Source organism: Galleria mellonella, unplaced genomic scaffold (genome assembly GCF_026898425.1).
Source record: "Galleria mellonella isolate WM207_F2 unplaced genomic scaffold, CSIRO_AGI_GalMel_v1 utg172, whole genome shotgun sequence".
Taxonomy (NCBI): domain Eukaryota; kingdom Metazoa; phylum Arthropoda; class Insecta; order Lepidoptera; family Pyralidae; genus Galleria; species Galleria mellonella.
This window is the reverse complement of record NW_026442015.1, coordinates 1757104-1771840: the sequence shown is the minus strand read 5'-3', so window position 1 is coordinate 1771840 and position 14737 is coordinate 1757104. Positions and strand designations below refer to the sequence as shown.

General features: G+C 33.1%; 2 protein-coding genes across 2 annotated transcripts; one reads left to right on the top strand and one right to left on the bottom strand.

The window, feature by feature from the left end:
- The first annotated feature begins 2246 nt into the window (after positions 1-2246).
- Positions 2247-10369, top strand: LOC113513880 (adenosine 5'-monophosphoramidase HINT1-like). Its single transcript, XM_026897862.3, has 2 exons — positions 2247-2645; positions 5518-10369. Exons 1-2 carry the CDS (start codon positions 2316-2318, stop codon positions 5677-5679), a joined length of 492 nt encoding a protein of 163 aa, XP_026753663.1. The 5' UTR covers positions 2247-2315; the 3' UTR covers positions 5680-10369.
- A 590-nt stretch (positions 10370-10959) lies between these two features.
- Positions 10960-12726, bottom strand: LOC128200258 (uncharacterized). The gene is made up of 2 exons (XM_052893126.1): positions 12658-12726; positions 10960-12184 (listed from the first exon to the last, which is right to left on the bottom strand). Exons 1-2 carry the CDS (start codon positions 12700-12702, stop codon positions 11258-11260), a joined length of 972 nt encoding a protein of 323 aa, XP_052749086.1. The 5' UTR covers positions 12703-12726; the 3' UTR covers positions 10960-11257.
- Between the last annotated feature and the right edge of the window lie 2011 nt (positions 12727-14737).

Sequence of the window (14737 nt, the reverse complement as noted above, 5' to 3'; positions counted from 1 at the left end):
GCTGTGTTTCGGTTTGAAGGGTGGGATATGGCGTGAATTTACTGGGTACAGAGGAATAACACCTGAGTCCTCAGGAATGGTAACGCATGGGGGGTATCATGGGCGAAACAGTATACTCTGTTATGTCCATGGTACCGCTCATGTCTATAGGCCACAGTTCCCATTTTCCATCAAGTGGGCCGTCTGCTTGTTTGCCATTCTAAGTTGTATAAAAAAAAATCCCTTCCCCCACATATTAATTATACAATTATATCTAAAATTATTATATAATAGTTTATATAATAATTATTATATAATAATAGTAGGTAAGAAAAACGATAAAGCTAAATTAGAAAAATATATAATTCATTAGATATACTTGGGTGTATTATATTGAAGTATTAATTTAATAAATATAGATAAATAAAAAATATAAATAAGATACCAATTATGTAAAAATAATAACGAAGACGACGATAACGGTATGTGTTTTTTATACCATCTGTATATACTTTATTTTTATTTTACTTTAATAGGGAAACATACAATACCTAAAACATATAAATAGTAAACACAGCCATAACATAAAGAAGTTACACAATAAACTAATCAAATAATGCATAGATATTATTCATATTCCTTGAGAAGAGACTATTAAAAATATAAATATCTTCGTGAAATTGCCATTACAACATTTTTAGGATTTTGTTTTGAAAAAAATGCTACTATTTCGATCATGATATGAAAGTAAAGTTTATCTTAATAATTTGCCTTAAACGGCAATTGCAAAAACATTATCCAAATAGATTCAAAATTTGAAAAATTATATGAAATCAAGTAGGCCAGTGAATATTTAGGTGTAATTTATTTCTAAGACTTTAAAATACTTTCTTAAATCTGGTAATAAAAAATTTCGTATTAATAATCAACTATAATTTATTTAGGCATTATATGGATAGATTCTTTTGCTAACATTCCTATATTTATAAGACAAAATAATGAAATGTCAAAGTCCAAACAACTTGCCATATATAATTATTTTACCGAAAATTTGGGTGTTTATAAAAATTATGTAAAATAAAAAAATTATGTTGGAAACTATCTGTCGACAGAGATCTTTGCAACAGGCGTAATTCTGTTAAAAATTAAAACAGCAATGTTTGATTGAAATGTTTACATTGACAGCTAGTAACACATTATATGGGAATAAAAAAAATAGGGTTAATATGTTTTTGTGTCCAATTTGTCTTATTTTTCTCTTCATGGAATTTCTCACGGACCTCAATAAATCTATGAAAAATAAAAAATAAAATGCCAAAAATTATGTTTACAACCGATTTTCACTACGCTCGCATAAAGTGATTATGCAAGCGTAGGCAGCCTCTGCTCTTCTACAGTAAATGTCGTATAAATTCAGGTAAACAAGTACCATTTAATAGAATAGTAATCTGTTATAACAACATTTGCAGTAACATTGATATATTTGCCGGTAATTAGAATTGCTTTAAGAAATATGTAAGTTGAAACAGAGGTGTTAATTTTATTTTACAAATTATAAAAATCTTTACTGATATTGTAAATATGAAGGTGATTTTACAACACATCATAAATATATCTTAAATAAAAGTACCTGTATTTTTTTCTTTTTTTATACAACTTTAAATGGCAAACAAGCTGACGGCCCACCTGATGGAAAGTGGTAACCGTCGCCTATAGACATGAGTAGTACCATGGATATAACAGACTATACTGTTTCGCCTATGATACCCCCCATGCGTTGCCATTCCTGAAGAATCAGGTGTCATTCCTCTGTACCTTGTAAATTTACGCCATATCCCATCCTTCAAACCGAAACACAGCAAACACAGCTACTTCACGGTTGAAACACGAATGGGACAGAGGTACCCAAGCAATCGACTTTTGTACAAAGTCTCCCTCTGGTAATGAGCATGCGGCTCACCTAATGGCCACATAAAAAATAATATGTGGTTTACGTAGAGAGTGGCGCATCTATTATAATTGTAATAAAAGTACCACCTATTTTAAGTAATATTTATGTATTTAGTGTTACTGTTTATTAACCTAAATTAATTAATAAAAAAAGTAGTTTTAAACCTAGCTATTGATAATTATTTATATAAATTTGCTCTATAGCACACTGATTTTTTTTATCAAATTTATAATAAACATAGTGACTTTTTGATACACATTCTAAATACAAAAATGAAGGAAAAATCTCTAAGACAAGTGGCAACACTGCTATAAACGTCATTATTTCATTGTCAGAAATCTATTTGCGATGCAAAGTGCAGGACTTCTATCCGAATACAATAAAAATGTTTAATAAAGTGATCCAACGCGCGTTAAAATTCCGTATAAAGAAATCTTATCCGACTAACATTTACGATTTAACCCGTGGTTCGGCCATAGCTGTTCGTCGACCTTACAGTGATGAGGTGCGGCGTGCGCAGGCGCAGAGTGTAGCCGCCCCGGGACCTACGATTTTCGATAAAATTATTTCAAAAGAAATTAAAGCTGATATTATATATGAGGATGAGAAGTGTTTAGCTTTTACCGATGTCTCTCCACAAGCGCCCGTTCACTTCTTGGTTATCCCCAAGCGCAGAATAAGGAGATTAGAAGATGCTGAAGAAACTGATAAGGAAGTAAGTACAGAAAGACTGTCTTTATATACGTTTGCGGTTGTTTACAATGTTGTTTAATTTTTAAATCTATGTACCTATTAAAATATAATTATGATGATGGCGATGCTGATTTGAATGTAGCACCAGTGATAGAAAAGTTTAGAAGTGATAATTTGCTTTGGTATGAACATGTGATGAGTCAGGATCAGAAGAATGTTTTAAAGAATTTATTGAGTATGAATATAATCTTATAAGGGTGGAAGAAGAGCTAAATAGAGATGAATAAACTGTGTAAAAGATAAAAAATCAGAAATAAAAAGAAAACCAGTGAATACTGAACTGACTTCTTTGGTTGAAATAAAAATTAATGAAAAAAAAAATTCCTGACTCTAATATTAGATAGAGGCAAATAGATGATGATGTTTAATGATAATGATTCATCAGTTGTTATCTGTCTACTGTTGAATATAGGCCTCCCCCATAGACTGTCATAAGGGCTAGTGCCGTTCCTTATGGCAATTTACCATTGGAAGGATTTTGCTAGTAGTTGCCATCCTTGACAGGTGAGTTGGCAAGTATAGTTTGACTTTTGGTAACGTTTTAAGACAGATGTTGCTGCCCATCCCTCAATCATTAAGGTTTCTTAGTTACCTTTTACGAGTGTTATGAAAGTTACCCATGAGAAAGGAAGGAGCGGTCTATCCTATGGGACTGCCTGGTAAATTGTAATGATGGTATAATGGAAGTAAATATAACAACCTTGCTTGATTGTTTGCTCATCACTGAAGAAATAATAAATAATGGGAATTAAATAAATATATATATATATATATTATAAATAGGATATACATATATTAGAACAAAAATACATTTTTTGCAATATATATAACTACCTTAATACACCGTTACCTGACATGAAAATATGTCACATCTATTAAAGAAAATATTTAATATTATTTTGTTGAGAGTTTTTAACTCAAATGATGTTGCCATTATCATCATCAACCTATAACAATAGGTTTTTCTATAGTAAAAAAATATATTAAATAATTTTATAACCAAAAATTCAGAATAATTACAAAATATTTATGGATGAAAAAAATTATCTTATCATTCATAAATGTGTATTTATGGATAACATCATCTTCCTACCCTTATCCCAATTATTATTTGGGGTCGGCGTAATATGGTTTTATCCATATTACAAAAATATTTGGCTTATAGTTTTACAACCGGCCGCCTGCCTGACGTCAACCCACTTTGGGAATTTGGTATTTATGGATAACATTCTATAGTAATCAGTCACCTCCCCAATTATATACTGCAATATAAGGGAGAATTTCTGAAATTTTAACTACTGAACAAAAATTTTTTCATTCAGTTTGTGTTATATTAATCTGTGATCATTCCTGAATCATTACATAAATACATTGCTGAATGGTGCTAATGTGAATAGGGCAACTAACTAATTGTTGATAAGATAATTAACTTTAATTTTATATAATGACTAAACATCTCTGTGCTAGATTATTTATAATGTTTATATGTCATTATTGAACAGATTTATTTAGAAATCTTTATTTACCAAATAAGAATTGGTACAATGAGTAGGCTTAATGTAAACAGTGTTAGTATTGACTGACAGAGACCAGTCTGCCTTTGAGATTATAATTTGATTAAAGTATAATAACTGCCATGCAAGCACACAATTATAGTTGAATCTTCCCTACATTTCAAAGTTTATTCCAGATTTTAGCATATATACTAAACTAGCTTATTAGTTTAGTATATATGAAAAAGTTCCATAATACAGTTAAAGTTATTATCAGTAGATAAGAGTTGTAATTATCATTGACTAAAAGACCTGGAATGCAATTGTTTACTGAAGATAAAATGAGACTGATAAGGTTCTGTGCTGGAATTCTTTAGCTTATGAGAAATCAAATAGCCATATTTAACAATGTGATGTATACACAAATTGCAAAATGTAATGTATGCACAGTTACTATAGGTCTTTTCACAGATAATCTATATCAGGGGTACACAAACTATATTGTGTAGAACAAAAAAATACATATTGTGCGGAAAACTAATATTTAGTATGTACAGGGTTTCCCGTAAGTATCTATGCATGTGATGATATTTTCACCACATTTTGAAAACAAAGCATAACAAGATCTAGGACTATAAATTATAGTATTTTTGTTAGACAATAAGTCTCACTACCCCTCATAATCCATTGGTCCATTACTTATGGGACACGCTGTATATATATATCCCCTACCTACACTGCATCACACATACTTGCATCCTCTCAGAGTCAATCAATCATAGTCTAACAATATTGAGGTGGATCTCCAGTAGTTTTAGTTTGAGTACTCTTGATCTATATGATCTCTAAATATTATTTGTACATACTAGTTTTTATAACTTTATTCTCATGACCAGGAATTGTGGATTGACTGGTATGAAATTTAACCTAAATCCTCTGTTCCAAATATTAATTACCAAATTCATAACAATTTGTTTTTGTTTTATACAACTTAGAATGGCAAACAAACTGACGGGCCGTCAGTTTGTTTATATACATTATTTCCATTTACTACTTGTAATATTGAAACAAAGTTATAATATGAATAACCTTTTTTTTTTTATACAACTTAGAATGGCAAATAAGCTGACGGCCCACCTGATGGAAAGTGGTAACCGTCGCCTATAGACATGAGCAGTACCATGGACATAACAGTGTATACTGTTTCGCCCATGATACCTCCCATGCGTTGCCTTTCCGAGAAAGGTTCAAAGTAAACAGGCAGACTCACTTTTGCTGTTATGAATATTGATAAGAATATATGTTTATAGTATATAAAGTATTTATTTATTACTTCCACAGCTCCTCGGTCACTTAATGCTAGTGGCGCGATCTCTTGGCGCTCAACGTGCACCGTCAGGCTGGAGGTTGGTGGTCAACAATGGCCGTGATGGCGCACAGTCGGTTTACCACCTTCATATACATGTAATCGGTGGAAGACAAATGGGCTGGCCTCCAGGTTAATTTGAAGTTTGATTGTGGGAAAGTTGAAAACTCTTGGATTGTTTGCAATGTTCTCATATATATATATATATATATATATATATATATATATATATATATATAATATTACATTTTATTTACCATAGTAAATACACTCACTACAAACGTCAATGAAACAAGATGTTTTCAGTTAGTTTACCCAATTATTGCTCCATTATGTTTGTAAAAATTTTATTACTGTTTCCTATCTTCATAATCAAAATTAATAGTAGTGTATTGAACTCAATTTGGAAACCAATTTTATCTTCGATTTATTTAATCAGCCTATAATAGAAAGTTTAATTTTTATATGCCCTGGTTATACAATATTTTATTTACATTTTTTATATAGTATTGATATTGTATAATAATTGTATGTATTAATTATATTATATATATTTTTTTTATTGAAATAATTTACAATGGAACTTGTAAATAACCAAGAGATTTCCTATCCATATGTCTTAACAATTTGATGATAACTTTTGTTTCATAAAACGGTTATACTTATTAAATTTTTTTTTTACTAATTGGCAACAGAATAACAATTTGCTGTCTGAAATAATACTAATATGTTCTGCATATTAATATTATTTTTATTTCATTGTACTTATACAAATTATGTCTAAATTTATATCTTGTCTTGACTATGTTTCTCTATAGCCTTGTTTCAGGATTTAGTTAATTTAATTACATTCTAAACTAAATGGATATTAAAATAATAAGTCTATATTTGATTAAAAAAAATATTTAGTACAACAAAAGTTATAAAAACAAGTTTATTCGTGTTGACATTGTTATTAACCGATAAAAAAGAGCAGTTTTTCACAGGTATCAATAGATTCTTTACCAGACTTCAAATTATTACAAATTTCTTAAAAAAAAATTGTATATATAGAGTTTTATACGTTTTTTAATGAAACCTAATATTTCTTTCTTACGTGCCTTAAATAATAAATAATGATATACTTTTTACCATGCAAGTTTAAATAAATTAACCACCTTGATCTATTCCTTATAAAAAAAGTATATTTGTGTGCTTACTACTAAATTTGTATTTGAGTTTTTATGCTTATAGTTATGCTTAATGAAAATGAATTACTTTTAACAAGCTAATGCGTGTTTAAAAAATCATTTGCTTCCAGGATGTAAGCTGTATATGTGATTTTAAATAATTTGTAGCTCAAATACTCATGTATCAAAATCGGAAAGCACCGTGATTGTATTACCAAAGTGAATTTGCTCAAATCATTCGCATCACTATTATACTTGGAATATTAAATACAGGAGACGTTACGTGTAGTCATTTAAGTCTATCAGGTATCGAAATTTCTAATTGTTAATAAAGACTACCCAATGCCCACTATAAAATATTATTGATTATTTTGTTATAATCCCTTAATCACTATGTAAGTTGCATTATCGTTTAATGTACATGATAATACCACTATGAAATGTGCCAGGTTTATCTATGTTTGTGGGCACGGTCAAGTACACGCCACAAGTGTGATATTTATCGCTGTGTAATAAATATTACCCCTCCCCCCTCCTCCTCACATATTAATATTTGTATTTTTTTTTATGGTTTGCGGTACAGTATTTAAGGCATCCCGTCCTCGCAATTGGATTCGGGTGACGGAATGCCTATACAAGAGGGTACATGGTGGGCGCAGTTTAGACGCAATATAATATTTGTATTGAACCTGAACCAATGGCGCCTCCTGGTTTAATGCTCAAAGTTAGTATGTAATGCAACAAGGTCGTTATCATGATAGCACTACAAATGTTTAGATGTATCTCGAGTGGCCGACTCGAGCTTTAAATGTACCACGTAACTTTTATATACGGCATGGCAAGTGATTGATTATAATTAAATTTACAATTTAACAAACACCACGGTCACGCCAAATACCTGATTATTTGAATAATACAATGGTGATTAAGACCCATTGATTCCCCAAGAGTGGTCGTTAACTTGGGTGTTGATTAAACATGGCTTTTTATAAGCCAAAACACGTATAGGGAAAAAGGACAATACGCCACGTTATCGAGAAGTGAAGCAGCGACCGTGCTCCAATCAAACTATCCTTATGTGGGATTAAATTGTATTTATGCAAGACTTTGGAAGGTTTAGGTCTTGTTATCCTTTTTCCCTCTCCGTGGCCTAGATTTAAGTAAAAAGCGAAATTTGTGTCATATCTGTAGCCATTGTTAGTTTTAGTGCAATAATTGGGCCAAATAAAAGTAAATAAGGATTTTAAATTTGTTAATTTGTGCATATATAAATGTTTGCCACAGTTTGATCGTCAGTCGAGTTGGTGTCGAAATTGGACGTATCTACCAAAACTGATGGAATTACAAACAATACAATTCCTAATCGTTTGGCTGAAATGTTATTATGTCAAAATTTTAGAACGATCCAACCTGAGGCCGGACTGGAAATGGAAAATTTTCTTCTCGAAGAACTGTATATATTAGTCGCATAACATTTATATTACCGCACTGGCGGTGACTTGAAGGCTTGCTTTGGCTATTCCCAAATAATTATTTTAAAAAAAGTAACACTATAAGGGTTCCTTTGTATCATTCTAGTAGGGAATCGTAAAAAGGAAAATGTGAAAATCGCGCATTTTTTCGTCTAAACTTAAACTTCACAACCATAGTGTATTTATATTTTTTCTAATAACTCAAAATTAATTTTGCTTTATGCATGTATGCATATATAGTGTATGCATGTATAAGTATGTAAGTATCTAAAAAAAGTTCATTAATGTATAAATATAAACGTCCATACTATAAATTATTATCTTGCTCAACGTTTTTGGGTGCTCTTATTTTGGATTTCCAAACAAAGAGCATCTGCATAGCAATATAAATTACTCAACATTCCAAAACAGTGTGCGATTGTTTTATTATCACCTAGCTATATTTATTTATTATTAGTCACATTAGATACCTATTTGCTTGCCTACGTTGCGTATTTTTACGTTATTTAGTTTTTTATAGCCCGGCTCTCTGTCTAGATTTTTAAAATTAGTGTTTTTATAGATATGATGTTGTTAACATGATTAAAACTGTACCAATGAAGCCTTCAAAGTGCCAATCCCACTCACGCTTGCCCGTTATTTTTTTATTCAATTATATCATTATTTGTATAGATACAAACCTCCCTAGTAGCTGTGATCTGTAGTTTTAGAATCTCACACATAATCTAGTCAAAAGTTTTGTAGTTTATGTTCTGACGTAGCCAACTGGACGGCAAAAACTGTGGTATTACGTTAAGGGCAATGCAATCCAGTTTATTTCGTTAATGTTACTATAAAAAAATTATATAAATATTTTTCAATATCAATATATTTTAATAATTGATATTTTATATTTTATAATTGATCTTTTCTACAAAGACTACTTCAATAAGTAGTCTTTGTAGAAAAGATCAAATCATTAAATTTGAAAATGGTTGCTTAAAAGAAATACGAAATTATTTCTTATGTAATAAAACTACACAAAATTATAATTTCTTTACATATATTTCGAAAATATTGCAATAATGTCATTAAAGTTAATTCGAAGTGCCTTGTTTATTCATTATATTAGGAAACTTAAAATTTTGTCTTTTTATTATTTCTTTATATGTTTTTTATTAATGGAAATGATAAAAAAGCAAACGGCTCACTTGACTGATCGTTTGTTTATGAAGGACAGACCTCAAAAATTGAGCCCCTGTAGTCCAAATATTTATTATCCAAAATGATGTATTTTAATTCTAACTTAAAAATAATTGTTTTTATTCTGTAACATTTTTATTTAAAAAAAAATATGCATTCAATAATTGTAAATGGTGTTAAAATTGTCAAACTTATCGAATACTTTGATGGCATATAAAAACGCAATATTAGCTTATAAGTTTTTTTGTGTTTTTAATAGATACTAGATGTCTTATTGTTTTGTTAAAAGTTCTATAATTTCTCGTACGAAATGCCTTATGCGTCTCAAATGTTTTGTTACCAAAATTGTAAAATCGGCAGTACCTCATAAATATTAGTAACCCAATCAAATTAAACCTTAACGTTAGATAAATTTCGAAACTATCTACCTCATTTACAGTCACATATAAAATTTAATTATACATATATGTAAAAAAATGCTTAACAACTAAATTCTAAAGTTACATTCAATTCTGTGGTGCTATATTTCTAAATTAATTAAGTTGATATTTTCACGAATTTTCTGTTTTATGGACTAATCAGAAACTAAATTTATATTAAATTTGGCACAAATCTATTAAAAATTTAGTCCTTACAATAAAAATTTCGCTGTGATATTGAATCGAAATTTTAATTTTAATGATACATTTAAACTAATGGCACCTTAGAATATAGCCCACCATATGTAATACAACGCAACATGTGTTAAAAATTAAAACTTCCGCATTGTTCCGATGATTCAATCCTTCTATATTATTTGTAGACCGCAAAAGGTATTTCATACGGAAGCTTGCAAAACAATATGTTAGTTTAGTTGGTTGTGGGTACGACACGTGTGTGTCCGTGCGTTTGAGCGCAAACGACGAACGGAACTGACGCGCGTCCGTCAAATTAATTGTTTAGAATTTAAATTACTTTTAAATTCTGTAACCAAAGGTTTTTATTATACGATATTATTATTCAAACTGTGTTTTATTTCTAATAAACATTTACGTAATATTGAATGCAGAAGTGCCAGTGGAACAAAGAATGTACTAGATTTAGGGGTTTTCAGTAGTGGCTACGCTTGGCAGACAGGTTGGCAACCGCAGTTAGGCTTAAGTGACGTTTTAAGAGGGACGCTGCTGCCCATCTCTCGCTCTCCCTTAGTCGCCTCTTACGACACTTACAAGAAAGGAAGGGGTGGTCCATTCTATGCCTCGACCACACGGTAGAGAATCTGCCACCCCCTTTCCGACTAATAATATTATAACAAAAGTGGTTTGTTAAGTATAATAATTTAGACATGAAGCAGCGTCAGTGTAGTTAGTTCAAACAATATTTTTATTGTCCCATTGCTAGCAATATACCCCGTCAGCCCGACCTCCAATTGGTCCCCCTTGGAAACCATCGTGCTGGATTCCAGGTGTATTCATCACGATAGGCTAACTGCCCTGCCTTTTCATTCTAACCTGTCATCTCTCACTGGTGCCCCGCCAGCGTATACCGTTAGCGCAGGCGAGGTTACCATTCCATTACCATTAATTTAAAAAAAAACAATATTTGACAAGTCAATATAAATTTAATTAACAAAAATATTTTATTGAGATTGTATAAAATCTTAACCATTTGTCTAAGTCTGCAAGAGATTGCATCTTTATAAAAGTTATTTGAAACAGTAGTATTTTTTAGGTATACACACCTCTTCCCATATCCTCATCTTTTTTTGGCTGACAAAAAGAATGATATTTCTATCACTTTACACTTGTGGTATATTGATTCATACCAATCGTCTATGCTTTTAGTAAACTATGTAATATTTAATAGAAAAAATAAAAAATAATATGTATTATTTATTATAAATCATTAATTATCTAAGCGTAGTACACTGCTGTAGGTGTAACAGGTGCCATGGGTAATGCTGGTGCGGAGGCATAAGGGTAAACGGGTGAGGGAGCCAGTGATGGAAGAGGTAGAATTTCTACTGCTGCAGGTACAGCTGGACCATGAGCAGGCAATGGGGCGGGCAATATTTCTATCACTGTAGAAGGAAGTGGGACACAAGCAGGCAAAGGGGCCGGAAGTGCGGGCAATGGGGCAGGAAGTACGGGTACCGGAGTGGGCAATGGGGCAGGTAGAACGGGCAATGGAGCAGGGACAACGGGCACCGGAGCGGGCAGTGGGGCAGGAAGCACGGGCAACGGAGCGGGCATTACAGGCAATGGGGCGGGCATAACAGGCAATGGAGCGGGCATTACAGGCAATGGAGCGGGCATTACAGGTAATGGGGCGGGCATTACAGGCAATGGAGCGGGCATTACAGGCAATGGGGCGGGCTTTACAGGCAATGGGGCGGGCATTACAGGCAAAGGGGCGGGCATTACAGGCAATGGGGCGGGCATTATCGGCAATGGGGCTGGCATTACAGGCAAAGGTGCAGGCAAAGCGGGCAACGGAGCAGGAAGCGCTGGTAGCGGGACTGGCGCAGGAAGAGCACAACCGGGTAAGGGGGCTGCTATTGGTGCGGGCAAAATTTCAATTATTGGAGTTGGAGGGGGATACAGTGGGTGGCCAGGTGGCAGAACATAAGGAGGTGGAGCTGGGAGGGCGGGCAATGGAGCTCCATATGCAGGCACAGGTTCAATTACTGCAGGTAACGTAGCGGGAAGATATTCTATTGCTGGTAATGGCGCAGCATATGCGGGTAGAGGAGCAACAGGAAGAGCTGGTACGGGCGCGGCATAGGCAGGCAGTGGTGCATGTGCTACTGGCGGTGGTAGCGGGAAGTGTGCGTAGGCTTGCTGTAATAAAAAAAAAATTAGTTATATGCAGTGCGTATATAATATACTTACCGATATTGATATCATATGTTTTTTTTATATTTTTTTAATGGGTGAAAATGAAATTGTAACCTATATCAACCGATCGACTAACCGGTAGCGTATACTGGTAGCTTAGGCGAGGCACCAGTGAAGAATAAAAGTATGATCGTTGGCCCCTCGTGATGAATACATCAACGGTTTCCGGGGGTACCGTGTAGAGATCGACCTATTAGAGTATTTTGCTAGCAGTGGGGCTGTTAGACCCTATTTTTTTCAATTATTACTATTCACGCACCACCACTATGTATTTAAACATCTGGAGTCTCCTGATAAAGAAATAAGGGATGAATTTTAGGCCATTAGGTAAATATTATCATACTGGTCAGGTTTATTTAAAGAATTCCTTTCTTTTAATTATGAATAGTAAACTAAATTATTAAACAAAAACAAACCTGTAAAAGCGCCGCCACAGAACATAAAAGAATGAGAGCCTTCATGTTGTCTTACAAAAATGGATGCCTTTGCCAAAGCGCGTGGCATATATTTAGCTCCTTATCACCACGGCGTGGTGATATACTCTTACACCATTGTAATAGAATTAAAATGAAAGTATCTACACAATAAATACCTAGAAATAGATGGTATATATACAATTTTGCAAGTAGGTTTCGTTACAAAGCGTTGTAAACTAGTGGTTAGCTTTTCCGATAATCATCAGTAAATTCGAAATTGGTGGACACTAATAATTTTAATCAGAGTTGTTAAAGGAAACTGTTAACACTATTTGTATACCACAAGGATATAAATTCTTTTTGCGTTTCCTTTTATAAATGGATGAAAAATGACTCGCTACCTCATCTAGGATTACAATCGTGAGTTAATTAATTTAATTAATCGATTAATTTATCTTTTTATTTATTACGGCTGCTCTCAAAACATATGGTAACGATAAGTAATATTTTAATATTTTTGTAATACTAATTAAATGAGTTTTATATCTTTTTTAACTTTTATTACAAAAGTATTTGATAATATTAGATGTTAATAATAGGACTGTACGAGTCCGTAATAAGTAATTGTGTTTGACAAAATACTAAGAATGTCGAAGAAGCTTACGTTTAGCCAGACCTCTAGGACAAGGGAGATGGCAGATGATGAGAATGAAATAGCAGCATACGATGGTTTGTTGTTCCTCATGCAAGCGCCAACAGAAACGATTCTATCGATAGATTCGTTTGCTACTTTCAAGACATCAGGCGTCGCTATCTTATTTCACAGACTTGCTAATGATAATGAACGATAATGATGATGAATGATCGATGATAATCGATGCCACTTGTTTAGGTGGCTAAAACTCGATGAGATTATACTGGCTACGTGGCCGTAGCCGAGGAAGGGGGAGGGGAGGAAGGTATTGAGAGGCAATGAAAATTTTAATTTTCTTGGGGTCTTAAAATGAAAGGCCCCAAAACTAAAATTAGACAGATTCGCTTTTTCGAAGTCACCTAATTATAGCTTCTGCCCGACCAAAAACTTTTGCTCTACCTTAAACTTGGGTCTAGCTAGCCCTGACTGACTTTCCTACCTTTTAGTCAGACTATCTAGACGCACGATTCGTGGAAAGATAACACGCATAAATAATGTAATTTCTAATGATGGAACGTGACCAATTAAAAACTATAAGTAAAATAATCGAACGGGAAGTAATTGCACTATCAATATTAATAGTTGATATTCGAAACATTATTTCTAATAACCTACATATTATTGCTAACGTAACTTCTTTGGCGCTCGTTTCACACGATTAGAAGGTGAAATGTGTTGAAGTTTCTATACAAGTGGTCATAACGTCATTTTTTATTATTCACGTATCTTAGTATGCATATATATAGGTATCAGACAAGAGAAATAAGGTGTAGTCGACATCTACAACAATTCAACAAGCACCCTTAAATCTGCCGTCTTTGGGAGCTTTGAATTTTGTAATTTTTTTTATGCAACTTAGAATGGCAAACAAGTTGACGGCCCACCTGATGGAAAATGGTAACAGTTGCCTATAGACGTGAGCAGTACCATGGACATAGTATATATTGTTTCGCTCACGATACCCCCCATGCGTTGCCATTCCTGAGGACTCAGGTGTACTCTGTAAATTCACTGCCATATCTCACCAAACTGAAATACAGCAATGCAAACAACTGCTTCACGGTACAAACACGAACGGGATAGAGGTGCCCAAGCAAATGACGTTTGTACAAAGTCTCCCTCTGGTCAGGGTGATTTCAATATTTAAGTAGTTTCCATTTATTTTCAACTAGATCTTTAGTAACGGTAAACATCGTTTTTAAACCAGTCCATCCAGTCCCAATATCATCATCCCATTAGGAAAAAAAGTTCAACACTCCGTATATTATTATCTTTAAATAATATTATAAATGCGAAAGGGAGTTTGTTTGTTACATTTTCACGTCTAAACCGCTGAAGTAATTATGATGAATTTTGGTATAGAAATATATTGGACTCTGGAGACGA